Source organism: Triticum urartu, chromosome 2A (genome assembly GCF_056163025.1).
Source record: "Triticum urartu cultivar PI428250 chromosome 2A, HENAU_Tu73, whole genome shotgun sequence".
In the NCBI taxonomy this organism is placed as follows: Eukaryota; Viridiplantae; Streptophyta; class Magnoliopsida; order Poales; family Poaceae; genus Triticum; species Triticum urartu.
In genome coordinates this window covers 218045328-218064458 of record NC_141874.1, presented here as the reverse complement: position 1 = coordinate 218064458, position 19131 = coordinate 218045328, and the positions used below count along the sequence as shown (strand labels likewise).

Sequence of the window (19131 nt, the reverse complement as noted above, 5' to 3'; positions counted from 1 at the left end):
AAACTTAGAATTCTTAGAACGCCTTCTAGGTAAGGGAAGATCATAATCAGATTCATCAAGATTCATATTGCAAAACAAAGATTTAATAGGGGACACATCAATAACTTTTAGATCTTCATCTTGATTCTCATACGTATTCGGTTTAGCGGCCATCTTATTGACTAAGGTGGCTTGCATATCCGAAATTTCAGCGGTCATTTTTTCAAGATGAGCAATTTGGGCTCTTACACCATCAAATTCTTTGGACATATCATCGAGCTCTTTATTCATATAACTCATAAAACTCTTTTGTTCCTTAAGCTCGTTTCTAAAGAAATTATTATGCTCAAATTGCAAGACCATAAACTTCCTGACATTGTTTTCGATATCTTCTAGCCTTTTAAGGTGAAGATCACCAAAATTAGGTAAGCCCATCGTGACGAACAAGCAAGAAAACTAACACACGAGCAAACAAAAGGAAAAGGGAAAGAGAGGGCGAATAAAACGGCAAGGGTGAAGTGGGGAAGAGGAAAACGAGAGGCAAATGGCAAATAATGTAATGCGAGAGATAGAGATTGTGATGGATACTTGGTATGTTGACTTTTGCGTAGGCTTCCCCGGCAACGGCGCCAGAAATGGCTCGTTGACGGGAGAGTAAATCTTGACTTGACTTGGCGTAGGCCTCCCCGGCAACGGCGCCAGAAATCCTTCTTGCTACATCTCGAGCTAGCGTTGGTTTTCCCCGAAGAGGAGGGGGTGATGCAGCACAGTAGCGTAAGTATTTTCCTCAGTTTTTGAGAACCAAGGTATCAATCCAGTAGGAGGTCACGCGCAAGTCCCTCGTACCTGCACAAAACGGTAGCAACTCGCAACCAACGCTTAGGGGTTGTCAATCCCTTCACGGTCACTTACGAGAGTGAGATCTGATAGAGATAATATTTTTGGTATTTTTGGTATAAAGATGCAAAGTGAAAAGTAAAAGCAAAACAAGTAAAATAAAGTAATGGAGATTGATATGATGAGAATAGACCCGGGGGCCATAGGTTTCACTAGTGGCTTCTCTCAAGAGCATAGATATTCTACGGTGGGTGAACAAATTACTGTTGAGCAATTGATAGAATTTAGCATAATTATGAGGTTATCTAGGTATGATCATGTATATAGGCATCACGTCCGTGACAAGTAGACCGACTCCTGCCTGCATCTACTACTATTACTCCACTCATCGACCGCTATCCAGCATGCATCTAGAGTATTAAGTTAAAAACAGAGTAACGCCTTAAGCAAGATGACATGATGTAGAGGAATAAATTCATGCAATATGATAAATACCCCATCTTCTTATCCTCGATGGCAACAATACAATACGTGCCTTGCAACTCTTTCTGTCACTGAGTAAGGACACCGCAAGATTGAACCCAAAGCTAAGCACTTCTCCCATTGCTAAAACTACCAATCTAGTTGGCCAAACCAAACGGATAATCTGAAGAGACTTGCAAAGATAACTCAATCATACATAAAAGAATTCAGAGAAGATTCAAATATTATTCATAGATAAGTTGGATCATAAACCCACGATTCATCGGTCTCAACAAACAAACCGCAAAAAGAAGATTACATCGAATAGATCTCCACGAGAGAGGGGGAGAACATTGTATTGAGATCCAAAAAGAGAGAAGAAGCCATCTAGCTACTAGCTATGGACCCGAAGGTCTGAAGTAAACTACTCACACTTCATCAGAAGGGCTATGGTGTTGATGTAGAAGCCCTCCGTGATGGATGCCCTCTCCGGCGGAGCTCCGGAACAGGCCCCAAGATGGGATCTCGTGGATACAGGAAGTTGCGGCGGTGGAATTAGGTTTTTGGCTCCGTCTCTGGTCTAATGGGGGTACGTAGGTATATATAGGAGGAAGGAGCACGTCGGTGGAGCTCCGAGGGGCCCACGAGACAGGGGGCGCGCCCTCCACCCTCGTGACCTCCCCGGAAACTTCTTGGAGTAGGGTCCAAGTCTCCTGGATCACGTTCGGTGAGAAGATCACGTTCCCGGAGGTTTCATTCCGTTTGGATTCTGTTTGATATTCTGTTTCTCCGAAATACTGAAATAGGCAAAAAACAGCAATTCTGGGCTGGGCCTCCGGTTAATAGGTTAGTCCCAAAAATAATATAAAAGTGGAAAATAAAGCCCAATATAGTCCAAAACAGTAGATAAAGTAGCATGGAGCAATCAAAAATTATAGATACGTTGGAGATGTATCACTGATCTCCCTGAATATATGTCGGAGTTATTGGCAATGGGTAGCCTCATCCGCTCCCCATAGCCTTTCAAGACAACGGGGCCGACTGCGCCCCTCAGGCCTCAAAGATTGATCGCCACCTTCTTGTGGCCGGCTGGTCCAAGTGCCGGCTGCGAGAGGGGTCGGCTCTTAGCAGGCGGCCCCCAGAAGGGCCGGCTTCTAGCAGGCAGCCCCAAACGACCACAAAGTCTGAGCCACCGTGAATGCGATGAGACAAGGCGTGGCTACAGAGAAACCTGCCACCCTCAAATCCAGGGCAGGTCATGGCTACAGTGCACCGTACCGGCTGGTGATCTCCCGCACGGCGCGGCACTATAGCCCTTTCACCCATGACATCACCCAAGACAGAAGGGGCCTAGTTCCCGTGATGGGCTGTCGGTACGGCTCGCAGGCGGCGGGCCCTACCAACTTGTGGAAAGCCAGAAGGCGGCAAGCTAGGCCAGCCGACTTGGGGGGAGGCCGGCTTCCAGCAGGCGGCCCACCCCCTCTTAAGAGTTTGTGCACCACCAGCCTAGAGAAAATAGGAAATGGCTACAGTGAATGACCGCCAGGCGGCGGGACTGTAGCCATGCCTTCCCCAACAAAGCAAGCGTCATTAGAAGCACGACTACAGTGATGAGCCGCCAGCAAGTCCCGCAAGCGACGGGCGTGGCCTATCGGCCAAGTACAAGACAGCCGGCGGGGCCCACCAGTCAGCAGGCCCTAGCTGCCAGCGGTGAAGCTGGCCACAAGAGACAATGACGGCCTGGGCCTACACCCGGCCGGATTACCATTGTACCCCTGGGGGCTAGGCCTTTATAAACCCCCCAGGGCACCCATGCAAGGGGTTCAGATTCTTAGAGAAACACACACATAGAGAGGGAGTTACGGCTAGCCTTGTTCTTCTTCCTCCTCTAGAGAAACAGCTCAAGGAGCACCTTGTAGCCACTCTTGTTGAGTTAGTGATCATGAGGAGACCCCGTAGAACAGGACTAGGGGTGTTATCTCCTAGGAGAGCCCCGAACCTGGGTAAGATTCATCGGCGTGCATGTCTTCGCCTCATCCCGTTTCCTGGCACCGGCGATGACTTATTAGCCCCCTTCATGATAAGCCATCCTTTGGCATTTGTCGCACGACAGCCCCGACATTTGGCGCCCACCGTGGGGCTAGGTGCACCGTCGTCCGAAAGTCTGTTCTGGACGGGAACCCTCTTCCTCCCCAGCGAGCTGATGGCGTTTACGCCGACGCGCTACACGGCACGGAGGTCACATGCGCAGCGAGCTACCTCGCTGACCTTATTGGCGAGGTCCGCCTTTCCGATGAGCCTGTGTCCGACGCAGGCATCGATGGCCTCGAGAGCCACCTCGTCAACCTCCTCGACTAGCTCCACGTCGCCCACGAGCCGGCCTTCGACTTGGAGTTGATCGGTTCCACCGACCCGATGCTTGTCAACTCCGACACGGCCTCCCTTGACGCTTTCCCCACCAACATGGTGGTCATCAATGATCCTATCCCACGCGCGGAGAGCGGCGGTAGCACCGTCATGGAGGTGCTTGTTATCAGCAACAATGGGGGCTCCGGAGGAGTCGGCCAGGACCCATTGTGGGTGGCAATGCGGGATCTGTCCACGCCCATTGCTGCGGATGCGGACGCCGAGACGCTGGAAGCCTGCCGCGTCTCGCTTGTGGAGAACGCCAAGAAGTTGGCTACCATGAGACGCCTCTCCGAAGCCTTCCAGCGCGAGGTTGACCGCGCTGTCGGCGGCACGCCGACTGCTGCTGGGCCCAGCCGAGCTGGTATGGTCAGGCAGCAAGGCGGAGCCGTCGCCAGCATGTTTGGGGTAGATCGTCTGGTCTATGCCACGCCCATGGAGAACATACGCGCTGCCCAGGCGGTAGTCGATGAGTTGGACCACCTGGAGGGCGACGAGCGTCGCTATATGACGGAGCGTGTTCAGCAGCTTATTGATGCGGCTGCTGCCCAGCAAGAAGCTGGCTGTCGCGCTGAAGAGCTTCACCAACGGGTTGAGAACCCACCCCCTCGCCAAGAGCATGGCGCGACCTCCCGGACACCGACTGGTGGCGCCCACGACAGACGACACAAAGAGCCGACTGCCAGTCGCAGCCGGACTCGCATCACCATCGAGCGCGACCAAGACAGTCGCCCTCGAGTAGTCGAACGTCGGGACGATGATCCATTGCCGCCGCCTCCTCGAAGGGAGAGGCGCGCCTCCCCGCTGTCTGTTGATCATCCGACTCTTGGCGACTGGCTAGGCCGGCGAGAAGGAGTCGGCGAGAACGATGCCCGCCAGTGGATCGACCGGCTGGCTCGATCCCTGGCGCTAGAAGAAGAAGACGCAATGGGTCCGCCTTATTTTGGCCCCCGCATCTGTGAGGAGCCTTTTCCCAAGGGGTTCTCACTCCTGAGGGACATGCCGAAATACAACGGCTCCGTGAATCCGGAGGATTGGCTGGTGGATTATTCCACGGCAGTCAGCATAGCAAACGGCAACAAGCGTGTTGCCGTGAAGTACGTCCCGCTCATGCTCCAGGGCACAGCCCGGATATGGCTGAACAGCCTCAAGCCCTACAGCGCCAACAGCTGGGTAGACTTCACCGAGGTGTTTATCTGGAACTTCACCAGCACCTACAAGCGGCCTCCCAAGCCTCGCCAACTCTCGATGTGCATCCAAGTCCCCAATGAGTCCACCCGTGATTACCTGACAGGGTGGGCGGAACTGTGCAACTCCTGTGAAGGAGTGCATGAGGTCCAAGCTATCGAGTACTTCACTGCCGGGTGCCGAGAGGGCACCTTGCTCAAGCACCGGCTTCTCTGCGACGAGCCGGTGACCCTCGATGAGTTGTTGATCATAGCAGATAAATACGACACGGCCGAATCCATCATGAAGTCGGAGCTCCGGGTGGACACTTCTGGGAAGGTGCTCCCCCTGGCTCCTCGAACACCGGCTAGAGACAACAGTCGGCGCCAGCAACCGAACGATAACAAGCGCAAAGCCCCCCAGCCGGCTTCCACCAGCGGCGGGTGGCAACTGTTGAAGATCAAAAACCTAAAGGGCAGCCACCTCCCAAGCGTCAGAAAGGCGGCAAGTCAACTTGGTTGCCCGCCTTCTCCTTCGAGCAGACTCTCGATGCCCCCTGCAAGTTCCACAGCGGCGCAAAGCCGTCCAACCACATGACCCGGAAGTGTCACTGGCTTGTCCGCATCGCCAAGGGAGAAGGACTCCCTCCTCCGCATGCTAGCCCGCCGGCTCCGCCTCCTCAGAAACCGGCCGCCCGTCCAGGAGTTGGCCAAGTCCAAGATGATTACCCTGAAGAGCATGGCTCTTATGTCGTCTTCACCAACATGGCCAGTGATAAATACAGTCGGTGCCAGTAACACTGCGAAGTAAATGTGGTTGCCTCCACTACTCCAGAGTTCATGCATTGGTCTGAAAAGCCCATCAGCTGGAGCCGGGCCGACCACCCCGAAGTAATGCCCTCCCGGGTTCCTATGCCCTGGTTTTGGATGCCACCCTTGCAACAGAGAGGCGAGCTGCTCGTTTCTCCTGAATTCTGATAGATGGTGGCAGCAGCATCAACATCCTTTACCGGGACACCATGGAGAAGCTGAAGATCAAAGAGAAGCAGCTGCTGCCCAGTCGGACTGTGTTTCATGGCATTGTGCCCGGCTTGTCCTGCTCACCAATCAGCAAGATCAAGATAGATGTCCTCTTCAGAGACAAGGATCATTTCCGCCGCGAAGCCATTTGGTTTGAGGTGGTTAACCTAGAGAGACCGTATCATGTGCTCCTAGGTCGACCGGCTCTAGCCAAATTCATGGCGGTGCCGCATTATGCCTACCTCAAGATGAAGATGCCAGGAACTAAGGGCATTATCACAATCGGTGGTGACTATGAGAAGTCAGCCATCTACGCTGTAGCCAGCAGCCGGCTGGCCGAGTCCCTCATGATTGCGGGAGAGAAGAAGCTCATGGACCGGGTGGTGGCCATGGCCGGCAACCAGCCGGACATGTCCCCAGAAGCCCAAGAGTCGGAGACCCAGGGCTCCTTCAAGCCGGCCAGAGAAACAAAGAAGATCCCATTGGACCCTGAGCACCCGGAGAGGTACGCTTTCATAGGTGCAAACCTTGACAACAAATAGAAAAGCGAGCTCGTCGACTTCCTCCATGAGAATCGGACATCTTTGCATGGTCCCCTAAAGACATGCCGGGTGTTCCGACGGATTTCGCCGAGCACAACCTACATGTAAGAGCAGATGCCAAACCAGTCAGACAGCCCCTCCACCGACTGTCAGAAGAGAAGAGGAGAATTGTTGGAGAAGACATCGCCCGCCTGTTGGCAACCGGCTTCATCATGGAAGTTTTCTTCCCAGAATGGCTTGCCAACCCAGTCCTTGTGCTGAAGAAGAACAACAAGTGGCGTATGTGTATTGATTACACCAGTCTCAATAAAGCCTGCCCCAAAGATCCGTTTGCCTTGCCACGGATTGATCAAGTGATAGACTCCACAGCCGGATGCGAGCTGTTGAGCTTCTTGGATGCCTACTCAGGTTATCATCAAATCAAGCTGAACCCGGCAGACCACCTGAAGACAGCCTTCATCACACCATTTGGAGCCTTCTGTTACCTGACAATGACGTTCGGCTTGAGGAATGCCGGCGCCACCTTTCAGTGTTGCATGCAGAAGTGCCTCCTTAAGCAACTCGGCGGGAACGCCCATGTCTATGTGGACGACATTGTGGTGAAGACGGAGAAGCACGGTACCCTATTGGAAGATCTCAAGGAGACCTTTGAAAATCTGCGTCGGTTTCAGATCAAGCTCAAGCTAGAGAAATGCGTGTTCGGAGTACCAGCCGGCCAGCTCCTTGGCTTCCTGGTCTCAGAACACGGCAATGAGTGCAACCCTGCTAAGATCAAAGCCATCGAGAGGATGGAGGTACCTACCCGATTGTGAGATGTCCAAAAATTCACTGGTTGCCTGGCATCCATCATCCACTTCATCAGTCGGTTGGGCGAGAAGGCCCTTCCCCTGTACCAGCTCCTGAAGAAAACCACTCATTTCGAGTGGAATGACAAGGCGGATGAGGCTTTTCTCCAACTCAAGAAGGTGTTGACCACGCCGCCTGTCCTGGCCGCGCCGACTGATAAGGAGCCCATGCTCCTCTACATCGCTGCCACCAGTTGGGTGGTCGGCATGGTCATGGTAGTCAAGCGCAAGGAAGACAGCAAGGTTCTGCCGGTCCAGAGACCGGTATATTATTTGAGTGAAGTATTGTCGGCTTCCAAGCAGAACTACCACACTACCAGAAGATGTGCTACGGCATACACTTTACTGCCAAAAAGTTGAAGCCATATTTCCAAGAGCACCCTATCACAGTTGTTTGCACTGCTCCGCTTGCCGAGATCATAGGCAGTCGAGATGCTTTAGGCCGAGTGGCAAAATGGGCCATAGAGTTGGCCCCCCACACCATCTTCTACCAGCCTTGCACCACCATCAAGTCCCAAGCACTGGCCGACTTCCTTGTTGACTGGGCCGAGACCCAGTACCTGCCGCTAGCGCCAGACTCCACCCATTGGCGGATGCACTTTGATGGTTCGAAGATGCGCACCGGTTTGGGAATCGGCATCGTCCTCACCTCTCCCAAATGCGACAAGCTCAGATACACATTGCAAATCCACTTTGCCGCCTCCAACAATGTGGCCGAGTATGAGGCACTAATACATGGACTCCAGCTTGACAAAGAGCTCGCCATTCGCCGGATTCTGTGTTACGGTGACTCCGACTTGGTGGTCCAGCGGTCGTCTGGCGTCTGGGACGCCAAGGATGCAAACATGGCAAGCTACCGCTTCCTCGTCCAGCAACTCAGCGGATATTTCGAAGGGTGCGAATTCCTCCATGTGCCATGAAGCGATAACGAGCAAGCAGATGTTCTGGCGCGGATTGGCTCCACCCGGCAAGCCATACCAGCGGGCGTATCCCTCCAGCAACTCCTCAAGCCATCCATCAAGCCTTCGCCAGAATCATATTCTATCTTCGTGTCGGCTGCTCCTGAAACAGTCGGATTCACCTCCAAAATTTCAGCAGTCGGTCCGGGAACTTTGGCAGGCGGCCCAGGGACTGCAGCAGTCGCACCCGGCCTGGGGACTTCAGGTCTCGGCCCGAGGACTTTGGCAGCCGGCCCAGGGACTTCAGGTCTCGGACCGGGGACTTCGGCAGCCGGCCCAGGGACTTTAACAGTCGGCTCAGGGACTCCAACAACGCAGCAAGCGGCGGCCGACTCCAGCCCGCCACCTCCCAACCCAGCCGCCCCTGTGCAAGTGGCAGTATTCACATTAGAGGAAGTCTCAGAACCATCATGGGCTCAGCCCATCCTCAACTTTCTGGTGAATAAGGAGCTGCCAACCAATGAGATCTCGGCCCGACAAGTGCAACATCAGGCAGCAGCATACACCATCATTAACAGGGAACTCGTAAGGCGCAGCATCAATGGTGTATACCAGCGCTGCGTAGAGCCAGAAGAGGGCCAAGCAATCCTCAAAGATATCCACCAAGGTGAGTGTGGCCACCACGCGACCTCAAGGTCACTTGTGGCCAAGGCCTTCCGCCATGGTTTCTTCTGGCCGACTGTCCTAGAAGATGTAAAATACTTGCTCAAGAGATGCAAGGGACGCCAGAAGTTCAGTTCCAAGAAGTATTTGCCGGCTTCTGTACTCAAGACCATTCCCCTTGCCTGGCCTTTCGCCGTCTAGGGACTGGACATGGTGGGACCACTCAAGACAGCACGCGGCGGCATGACTCATCTACTTGTCACCGTGGATAAATTCATCAAGTGGATATAAGCAAAGCCAATCAAGAAGTTGAACGGTCCGACTGTTGTGACTTTCATTGCAAACATCACCACTCGGTACGGCGTACCTCATAGCGGAGTCTGCACACCACTCCAAACAAGTCAACCGGCTTCACCCCATTCTTCCTCGTGTATGGTGCCGAGGCAGTCATCCCAACCGACATCGAGTTTGACTCGCCTCATGTCACCATGTACACCGAGGCAGAAGCAAAGGAAGCACGAGAAGACGGTGTTGACCTGCTGGAAGAGGGACGGCTGTTGGCACTCAGCCGGTCCGCCATCTACCAGCAGGGTCTACGTCGCTACCACAGCCGAAAGGTCAAGCCAAGATCTTTCCAAGAGGGAGACCTTGTCCTCCGGCTGATCCAGCGAACAGCCGGCCAGCACAAGCTTTCGGCTCCTTGGGAAGGACCTTTCATCATCAGCAAATCCTTGGGCAACGACTCCTACTACCTGATCGATGCTCAGAAGCCCAGGGCATGCACGACTCCGGCAAAGAAACAGAGCATCCATGGAATGCCAATCTCCTTCGAAGATTTTACAGTTGATGCAGTATGTACCATGCTGCCTTTTGTATTAAGTACGAAGACTACGGGTCCCTTGAGGATCACTCGGGGACTACCCATCTTTTATCTATATGATAAGTATTATGCATATAAATGTGTTATTACATTTCTCCACCTGAAACCGGGTCCGACCAGTCGGCCCGGGGGGCTTGCGGCCTTGTACTATGTCGGTGCTTCCTCTGGTCGGACAAGTAGTGTGTCAGCACCTACGCCCCCTCTTGCCTTAAGGCACAGCTTGCAGAGCGGTTGTTTGCTTAGCAAGAGGTAAAGGCAATAAATGGTGCTCACATGAAAAATGGCTAAGGACAAAAAACATTGACATAGGACAAGCTGGTCCTTCGCCAACCGGCTGCTAAACAGCTGGCCGGCCGGCTTCTTACTTAGCTTGCAACGTTCCAATCGGTCAAAGTACTTGTCCTCCCACAAAGGTAAAATACTTGACTAGGCTGCAGTACGCAGAGCGGCTGTCCGGCTGGCAAGTAGGTACCAAGGGAGGACGGCAAAGGAAAAACCCAGGGAATAAAAAAGCAAGAAAGTCAGAACTCAGCCAAAGCACAACTTGTGTGGAAAATAATTTACATGTCAAAAGGCCCTTGGCCAACATTCAACATAGTTTGAATACACCCCATGGGTGGAACTGTGCAAATTTAACAAAGTTTGTGCAAAAGACTACTAAGCAGGAAAGGCTAAGATAAATTGGTAGCCTAGGCCAAAGGAGCAGCAGGTGAGTCTGGCAGGTTGGCGAAGTCGGCAGCCGGCTGGTGAGTCTCGGGGTGGTCGCCTTCAACAGTAGTCGACGTGCTTGCACATGGTTCGGTGCTGGAGGCGCGATCGACTCGAGGCTGGCCGTCCGCTCCGACCTTCGGCACGTCATCTTCGTCATCCTCGTCCTCCTCGTCTTCCCCCTTGTCGCTGGAGGCGATCTCCTCGGCCGAGTCTTCGCTGTCAGCCGGGTTCAGACCGAACCATTCTGGCGGTGCTTCGGCGCCGTTCCTGTTCAGCTCAGGGATGAAATCACTAGTATTGGTGTACTCGGTGATCGCCGACGCGCGTATCGAGAGATCATGCTCCACCGTCGCCAGCTCGGCGTCGGCTTCCATCCGAAATGTGGCCAACTGGCTAGATCTAGCCCAGGATACCACGCCTTGGCGAACTCCAAGGCTCGTCGTGCTCCTGCTCGGGCCACAGAGCCCTTCCACGCTTCAAGATGGCGGGCAGCCACTTCCAGCCAGTCGGCAGTCCGGCTAGGGGTGCGTGGGGCTTGCCTGTCTTGCCAGAGGGCGGTGATTGCCGGAGCCCCAGCGCATTGCAGCCGTCGGAGCATCTGGTGGGCCGGCTAGAGGTGGGCCTGAATGCTGAGGAGCTGCTCGGCAAGGGTCCGAGGGGCATCAGCGGCAATCTCCGTGCCACCCGCCCATCGCTCCTCATGACGAGCCTCGATGGCCTCGTTGGCAGCAACAGAATGGCTGGGGAAGAAGTCTGTGATACGTCTCCAACGTATCTATAATTTTTGATTGCTCCATGCTATATTATCTACTGATTTGGACATTATTGGGCTTTATTATCCACTTTTATATTATTTTTGGGACTAACCTATTAACCGGAGGCCCAGCCCAGAATTGCTGTTTTTTGCCTTTTTTAGGGTTTCGAAGAAAAGGAATATCAAACGAAGTCCAAACAGAATGAAACCTTCAGGAACGTGATTTTCTCAACGAACAAGACCCAGGAGACTTGGACCCTACGTCAAGACACAAAAGAGGAGGCCACGAGGTAGGGGGGCGCACATACCCTCTCCAGGTGCGCTCTCCACCCTTGTGGGCCCCTGTTGCTCCACCGACGTACTCCTTCCTCCTATATATACCTACGTACCCCTAAACGATCAGATACGGAGCCAAAACCCTAATTCCACCGTCGTAACTTTTTGTATCCACGAGATCCCATCTTGGGCCTGTTCCGGATCTCTGCCGGAGGGGGCATCGATCACGGAGGGCTTCTACATCAACACCATAGCCCCTCCGATGAAGTGTGAGTAGTTCACCTCAGACCTACAGGTCCATAGTTAGTATCTAGATGGCTTCTTCTCTCTTTTTGGATCTCAATACAATGTTCTCCCCCTCTCTTGTGGAGAACTATTCGATGTAATCTTCTTTTTGCGGTGTGTTTGTTGAGATCGATGAATTGTGGGTTTATGATCAAGTCTGTCTACGAACAATATTTGAATCTTCTCTGAATTATTTTATGTATGATTGGTTATCTTTGCAAGTCTCTTTGAATTATAAGTTTGGTTTGGCCTACTAGATTGATATTTCTTGCAATGGGAGAAGTGCTTAGCTTTGGCTTCAATCTTGCGGTGTCCTTTCCCAGTGACAGTAGGGGCAGCAAGGCACGTATTGTATTGTTGCCATCGAGGATAACAAGATGGGGTTTTCATCATATTGCATGAGTTTATCCCTCTACATCATCTCATCTTGCTTAAGGCGTTACTCTGTTTTTAACTTAATACTCTAGATGCATGCTGGATAGCGGTCGATGAGTGGAGTAATACTAGTAGATGCAAGCAGCAGTCGGTCTACTTGTCTCGGACGTGATGCCTATATACATGATCATGCCTAGATATTCTCATAACTATGCTCAATTCTGTTAATTGCTCAACAGTAATTTGTTCACCCACCGTAGAATACTTATGCTCTCGAGAGAAGCCACTAGTGAAACCTATCGCCCCCTGGTCTATCTTCATCATATTAATATCCTACTACTTAGTTATTTCCTTTGCTTTTTATTTTTATTTTACTTTATTTTGCATCTTTATCACAAAAATACCAAAAATATTATCTTATCATATCTATCGGATCTCACTCTCGCAAGTGGCTGTGTAGGGATTGACAACCCCTTATCGTGTTGGTTGCGAGGATTTATTTGTTTTGTGCAGGTGCGAGGGACTGGCGCATAGCCTCCTACTGGATTATACCTTGGTTCTCAAAAACTGAGGGAAATACTTACGCTACTTTGCTGCATCATACCTTCCTCTTCGGGGAAAACCAACGCAATGCTCAAGAGGTAGCAAGAAGGATTTCTGGCGCCGTTGCCCGGGAGGTCTACGCAAAAGTCAACATACCAAGTACTCATCACATACCCTTATCTCCCGCATTACATTATTTGCCATTTGCCTCTCGTTTTCCTCTCCCCCACTTCACCCTTGCCATTTTATTCGCCCTCTCTCTATCCTCCCTCTCTTTCTCTATTTGCCTCTTTTTGCCCGCTTGCTTTTTGTTTGCTTGTGTGTTAGTTTGCTTGCTTGTCACGATGGCTCAAGATAACACTAAATTGTGCGACTTCACCAATACCAACAACAATGATTTTATTAGCACTCCGATTGCTCCTCTTACCGATGCTGAATCTTGTGAAATTAATACTGCTTTGCTGAATCTTGTCATGAAAGATCCGTTTTCCGGCCTTCCTAGTGAAGATGCCGCTACCCATCTAAATAGCTTCGTTGATTTGTGTGATATGCAAAAGAAGAAAGATGTGGATAATGATATTGTTAAATTGAAGCTATTTCCTTTTTCGCTTAGAGATCGCGCTAACGCTTGGTTTTCGTCTTTGCCTAAAAACAGTATTGATTCATGGAACAAATGCAAAGATGCTTTTATCTCTAAGTATTTTCCTCCCGCTAAGATCATCTCTCTTAGAAACGATATTATGAATTTTAAGCAACTTGATCATGAACATGTTGCACAAGCTTGGGAGAGAATGAAACTAATGATACGTAATTGCCCTACTCATGGTTTAAATTTGTGGATGATTATACAAAATTTTTATGCCGGATTGAATTTTGCTTCTAGAAATCTTTTAGATTCGGCCGCGGGAGGCACTTTTATGGAAATCACGTTAGGAGAAGCTACTAAACTCCTAGATAATATTATGGTTAATTATTCTCAATGGCATACTGAAAGATCTACTAATAAAAAGGTGCATGCGATAGAAGAAATTAATGTTTTGAGTGGAAAGATGGATGAACTTATGAAATTATTTGCTAGTAAAAGTGTTTCTTCTGATCCTAATGATATGCCCTTGTCTATTTTGATTGAGAATAATAATGAATCTATGGATGTGAATTTTGTTGGTAGGAACAATTTTGGTAACAACGCATATAGGGGAAATTTCAATCCTAGGCCTTATCCTAGTAATCCCTCTAATAATTATGGTAATTCCTACAACAATTCTTATGGAAATTATAATAAGATTCCCTCTGATTTTGAATCTAATATTAAAGAATTTATTACTTCGCAAAAGAATTGTGATGCTTTGATTGAAGAAAAATTGCTTAAGATTGATGATTTGGCTAGGAACATTGATAGAATTTCGCTTGATGTTGATTCTTTGAAACTTAGATCTATTCGTCCTAAGCATGATATCAATGAGTATCTCAAATCCATGAGAATTTCCATTGATGAGTGCAAAGAAAGAACCGCTAGGATGCGTGCTAAGAAAGATGCCTTTATAAGAGCGTGTTCTTCTAGTTCCTATGAAAATAAAGATGAAGATCTAAAAGTTATTGATGTGTCCCCTATTAAATCCTTGTTTTGCAATATGAATCTTGATAATGATGGGACTGAATATGATCCACCTTTACCTAGAAGGCGTTCCAAGAATTCAGAATTTTTTGATCTTGATGCTAAAATTGATAAAAGTGGGATGGAAGAAATTAAAACCCTAGATGTTGCTAAACCCACTATTATGGATTTCAAGGAATTTAACTATGAAAATTGCTCTTTGATTGATTGTATTTCCTTGTTGCAATCCGTGCTAAATTCTCCTCATGCTTATAGTCAAAATAAAGCGTTTACTAAACATATCGTTGATGCCTTGATGCAATCTTATGAAGAAAAACTTGAATTGGAAGTTTCTATCCCTAGAAAACTTTATGATGAGTGGGAACCAACTATTAAAATTAAAATTAAACATCATGAATGCTATGCTTTATGTGATTTGAGTGCTAGTGTTTCCACGATTCCAAAGACTTTGTGTGATTTGTTAGGTTTCCGTGATTTTCATGATTGCTCTCTAAACTTGCACCTTGCGGATTCCACTATTAAGAAACATATGGGAAGAATTAATGATTTTCTTATTGTTTCAAATAAGAATTATGTGCCCGCAGATTTTATTGTTCTTGACATATATTGCAATCCTTCATGTCCTATTATTCTTCGTAGACCTTTCCTTAGAACGATTGGTGCAATTATTGATATGAAGGAAGGAAATATTAGATTCCAATTTCCATTAAGGAAAGTCATGGAACACATTCCTATAAAGAAAATTAAATTACCTTATGAATCTATTATGAGAGCCACTTATGGATTTCCTACCAAAGATGGCAATACCTAGATCTATCCTTGCGTGTTATGCCTAGCTAGGGGCATTAAACAATAGCGCTTGTTGGGAGGCAACCCAATTTTATTTTTATTCCTTGATTTTTGATCCTGTTTAGTAATAAATAATTTATCTAGCCTCTGTTTTGGTTGTGTTTTTTGTGTTTAATTAGTGTTTGTGCCAAGTAGAACCATTGGGAAGACTTGGGGAAAGTCTTGTTACACTTGCTGTAAAAAACAGAAACCTTCGCACTCACGAGAACTTATGCCATTTTTATTTGGAAAGTGATATTTAGTTAATTATTTTTTAATATGATTAATATATAAATGCCTCACGTCCAGAAATTTATTTTAGAATTTTTGGGGTTCCAGATCCTGCGCTAGATACAGATTACTACAGATTGTTCTGTTTTTGACAGATTCTGTTTTTCGTGTGTTGTTTGCTTATTTTGATGAATCTATGGCTAGTAAAATAGTTTATAAACCATAGAGAAGTTGGAATACAGTAGGTTTAACACCAATATAAATAAATAATGAGTTCATTACAGTAACTTGAAGTGGTCTTTTGTTTTCTTTCGCTAATGGAGCTCACGAGATTTTCTACTTTGAGTTTTGTGTTGTGAAGTTTTCAAGTTTTGGGTAAAGATTTGATGGATTATGGAACAAGGAGTGGCAGGAGACTAAGCTTGGGGATGCCCATGGAGCCCCCAAGATAATCTAAGGACACCTAAAAGCCAAAGCTTGGGGATGCCCCGGAAGGCATCCCCTCTTTCGTCTACTTCTATCGGTAACTTTACTTGGAGCTATATTTTTATTCGCCACATGATATGTGTTTTGCTTGGAGTGTCTTGTATGATTTGAGTCTTTATTTTTTATTTTACCACAATCATCCTTGTTGTACACACCTTTTGAGAGAGCCATACATGATTTGTAATTTGTTAGAATACTCTATGTGCTTCGCTTATATCTTTTGAGTTATATAGTTTTGCTCTAGTACTTCACTTATATCTTTTAGAGCACGGTGGTGGATTTTTTTTATAGAAACTATTGATCTCTCATGCTTCACTTAGATTATTTTGAGAGTCTTAAATAGCATGGTAATTTTCTTAAAATCCTAATATGCTTGGTATACAATATTAATAATAAAACTTTCTTATGAGTGTGTTGAATACTATGAGAAGTTTGATGCTTGATAATTGTTTTGAGATATGAAGATGGTGATATTAAAGTTGTGCTAGTTGAGTAGTTGTAAATTTGAAGAATACGTGTGTTAAAGTTTGTGATTCCCGTAGCATGCACGTATGGTGAACCGTTATGTGATGAAGTCGGAGCATGATTTATTTATTGACTGTCTTCCTTATGAGTGGCGGTCGGGGACGAGCGATGGTATTTTCCTACCAATCTATCCCCCTAGGAGCATGCGCGTAATACTTTGCTTTGATAACTTGTAGATTTTTGCAATAAGTATATGAGTTCTTTATGACTAATGTTGAGTCCATGGATTATACGCACTCTCACCCTTCCACCATTGCTAGCCTCTCTAATACTGCGCACCTTTCGCCGGTATCATACACCCACCATATACCTTCCTCAAAAAAGCCACCATACTTACCTATTATGGCATTTCCATAGCCATTCCGAGATAGATTGCCATGCAACTTTCCACCGTTCCGTTTATTATGACACACTCCATCATCGTCATATTGCTTAGCATGATCATGTAGTTGACATAGTATTTGTGGCAAAGCCACCATTCATAATTCTTTCATACATGTCACTCATGAGTCATTGCATATCCCGATACACCGCCGGAGGCATTCATATAGAGTCATATTTTGTTCTAAGTATCAAGTTGTAATTGTTGAGTTGTAAGAAAATAAAAGTGTGATGATCATCATTATTAGAGCATTGTCCCAGTGAGGAAAGGATCATGGAGACTATGATTCCCCCACAAGTCGGGATGAGACTCCGGACGAAAAAAAAGAAAAAAAGAGGCCATAAAAAAGAGAAAAGGCCCAAATAAAAAAATGAGAGAAAAAGAGAGAAGGGGCAATGCTACTATCCTTTTACCACACTTGTACTTCAAAGTAGCACCATGATATTCATAGTAGAGAGTCTCATTTTGTCACTTTCATATACTAGTGGGAATTTTTCATTATAGAACTTGGCTAGTATATTCCAATGATGGGCTTCCTCAAAATGCCTTAGGTCATCATGAGCAAGCAAGTTGGATGCACACCCACTTAGTTTCATTTTGAGCTTTCATATACTTATAGCTCTAGTGCATCCGTTGCATGACAATCCCTACTCACTCACATTGATATCTATTGATGGGCATCTCCATAGCCTGTTAATACGCCTAGTTGATGTGAGACTATCTTCTCCCTTTTTGTCTTCTCCACAGCCACCATTCTATTCCACCTATAGTGCTATATCCATGGCTCACACTCATGTATTGCGTGAAGATTGAAAAAGTTTTGAGAATGTCAAAAGTATGAAACAATTGCTTGGCTTGTCATCGGGTTGTACATGATTTAAATACTTTGTGTGGTGAAGATAGAGCATAGCCAGACTATATGATTTTGTAGGGATAACTTTCTTTGGCCATGTTATTTTGAGAAGACATAATTGCTTTGTTAGTATGCTTGAAGTGTTATTATTTTTATGTCAATATGAAATTTTGTCTTGAATCTTTCAGACCTGAATATTCATACCACAATTAAGAAGAATTACATTAAAATTATGCCAAGTAGCACTCCGCATCAAAAATTCTGTTTTTATCATTTACCTACTCGAGGACGAGCAGGAATTAAGCTTGGGGATGCTTGATACGTCCCCAACGTATCTATAATTTTTGATTGCTCCATGCTATATTATCTACATTATTGGGCTTTATTATCCCCTTTTATTTTATTTTTGGGACTAACCTATTAACCGGAGGCCCAGCCCAGAATTGATGTTTTTTGCCTTTTTTAGGGTTTCGAAGAAAAGGAATATCAAACGGAGTCCAAAAGGAATGAAACCTTCGGGAACGTGATTTTCTCAACGAACAAGACCCAGGAGACTTGGACCCTACGTCAAGACACAAAAGAGGAGGCCACGAGGTAGGGGGCGCGCCTACCCTCCCCAGGCGCGCCCTCCACCCTCGTGGGCCCCCTGTTGCTCCACCGATGTACTCCTTCCTCCTATATATACCTACATAGCCCAAACGATCAGATACGGAGCCAAAACCCTAATTCCACCACCGTAACTTTCTGTATCAACGAGATCCCATCTTGGGGCCTGTTCCAGAGCTCCGCCAGAGGGGGCATCGATCACGGAGAGCTTCTACATCGACACCATAGCCCCTCCGATGAAGTGTGAGTAGTCCACCTCAGACCTACGGGTCCATAGTTAGTAGCTAGATGACTTCTTCTCTCTTTTTGGATCTCAATACAATGTTCTCCCCCTCTCTTGTGGAGAACTATTCGATGTAATCTTCTTTTTGCGGTGTGTTTGTTGAGACCGATGAATTGTGGGTTTATGATCAAGTCTATCTACAAACAATATTTGAATCTTCTCTGAATTATTTTATTTATGATTGGTTATCTTTGCAAGTCTCTTCGAATTATCAGTTTGGTTTGGCCTACTAGATTGATCTTTCTTGCAATGGGAGAAGTGCTTAGCTTTGGGTTCAATCTTGCGGTGCCCTTTTCCAGTGACAGTAGGGGCAGCAAGGCACGTATTGTATTGTTGCCATCGAGGATAACAAGATGGAGTTTTCATCATATTGCATGAGTTTATCCCTCTACATCATGTCATCTTGCTTAAGGCATTACTCTGTTTTTAACTTAATACTCTAGATGATTGCTGGATAGCGGTCGATGAGTGGAGTAATAGTAGTAGATGCAGGCAGGAGTCGGTCTACTTGTCTCGGACGTGATGCCTATATACATGATCATGCCTAAATATTCTCATAACTATGCTCAATTCTGTCAATTGCTCAATAGTAATTTGTTCACCCACCGTAGAATACTTATGCTCTCGAGAGAAGCCACTAGTGAAACCTATGGCCCCCTGGTCTATCTTCATCATATTA

At 47.4% G+C, this 19131-nt stretch overlaps 1 protein-coding gene across 1 annotated transcript; it reads left to right on the top strand.

Moving 5' to 3' along the window:
- The first annotated feature begins 5869 nt into the window (after nucleotides 1-5869).
- LOC147984627 (uncharacterized) lies at nucleotides 5870-6412 on the top strand. The gene is made up of 2 exons (XM_087541185.1): nucleotides 5870-6028; nucleotides 6119-6412. The coding sequence occupies exons 1-2, from the start codon at nucleotides 5870-5872 to the stop codon at nucleotides 6410-6412; spliced, it is 453 nt and encodes a 150-aa protein (XP_087397311.1).
- The last annotated feature ends 12719 nt before the right edge of the window (nucleotides 6413-19131 follow it).

Bases quoted from the DNA above. Each gene is read 5' to 3' on its own strand.
- LOC147984627 (XM_087541185.1), top strand. From the start codon at position 5,870: ATGGAGAAGCTGAAGATCAAAGAGAAGCAGCTGCTGCCCAGTCGGACT. The intron at 6,029-6,118 runs GTGGTTAACCTA...GCCTACCTCAAG, and splicing joins GCGAAGCCATTTGGTTTGAG to ATGAAGATGCCAGGAACTAA.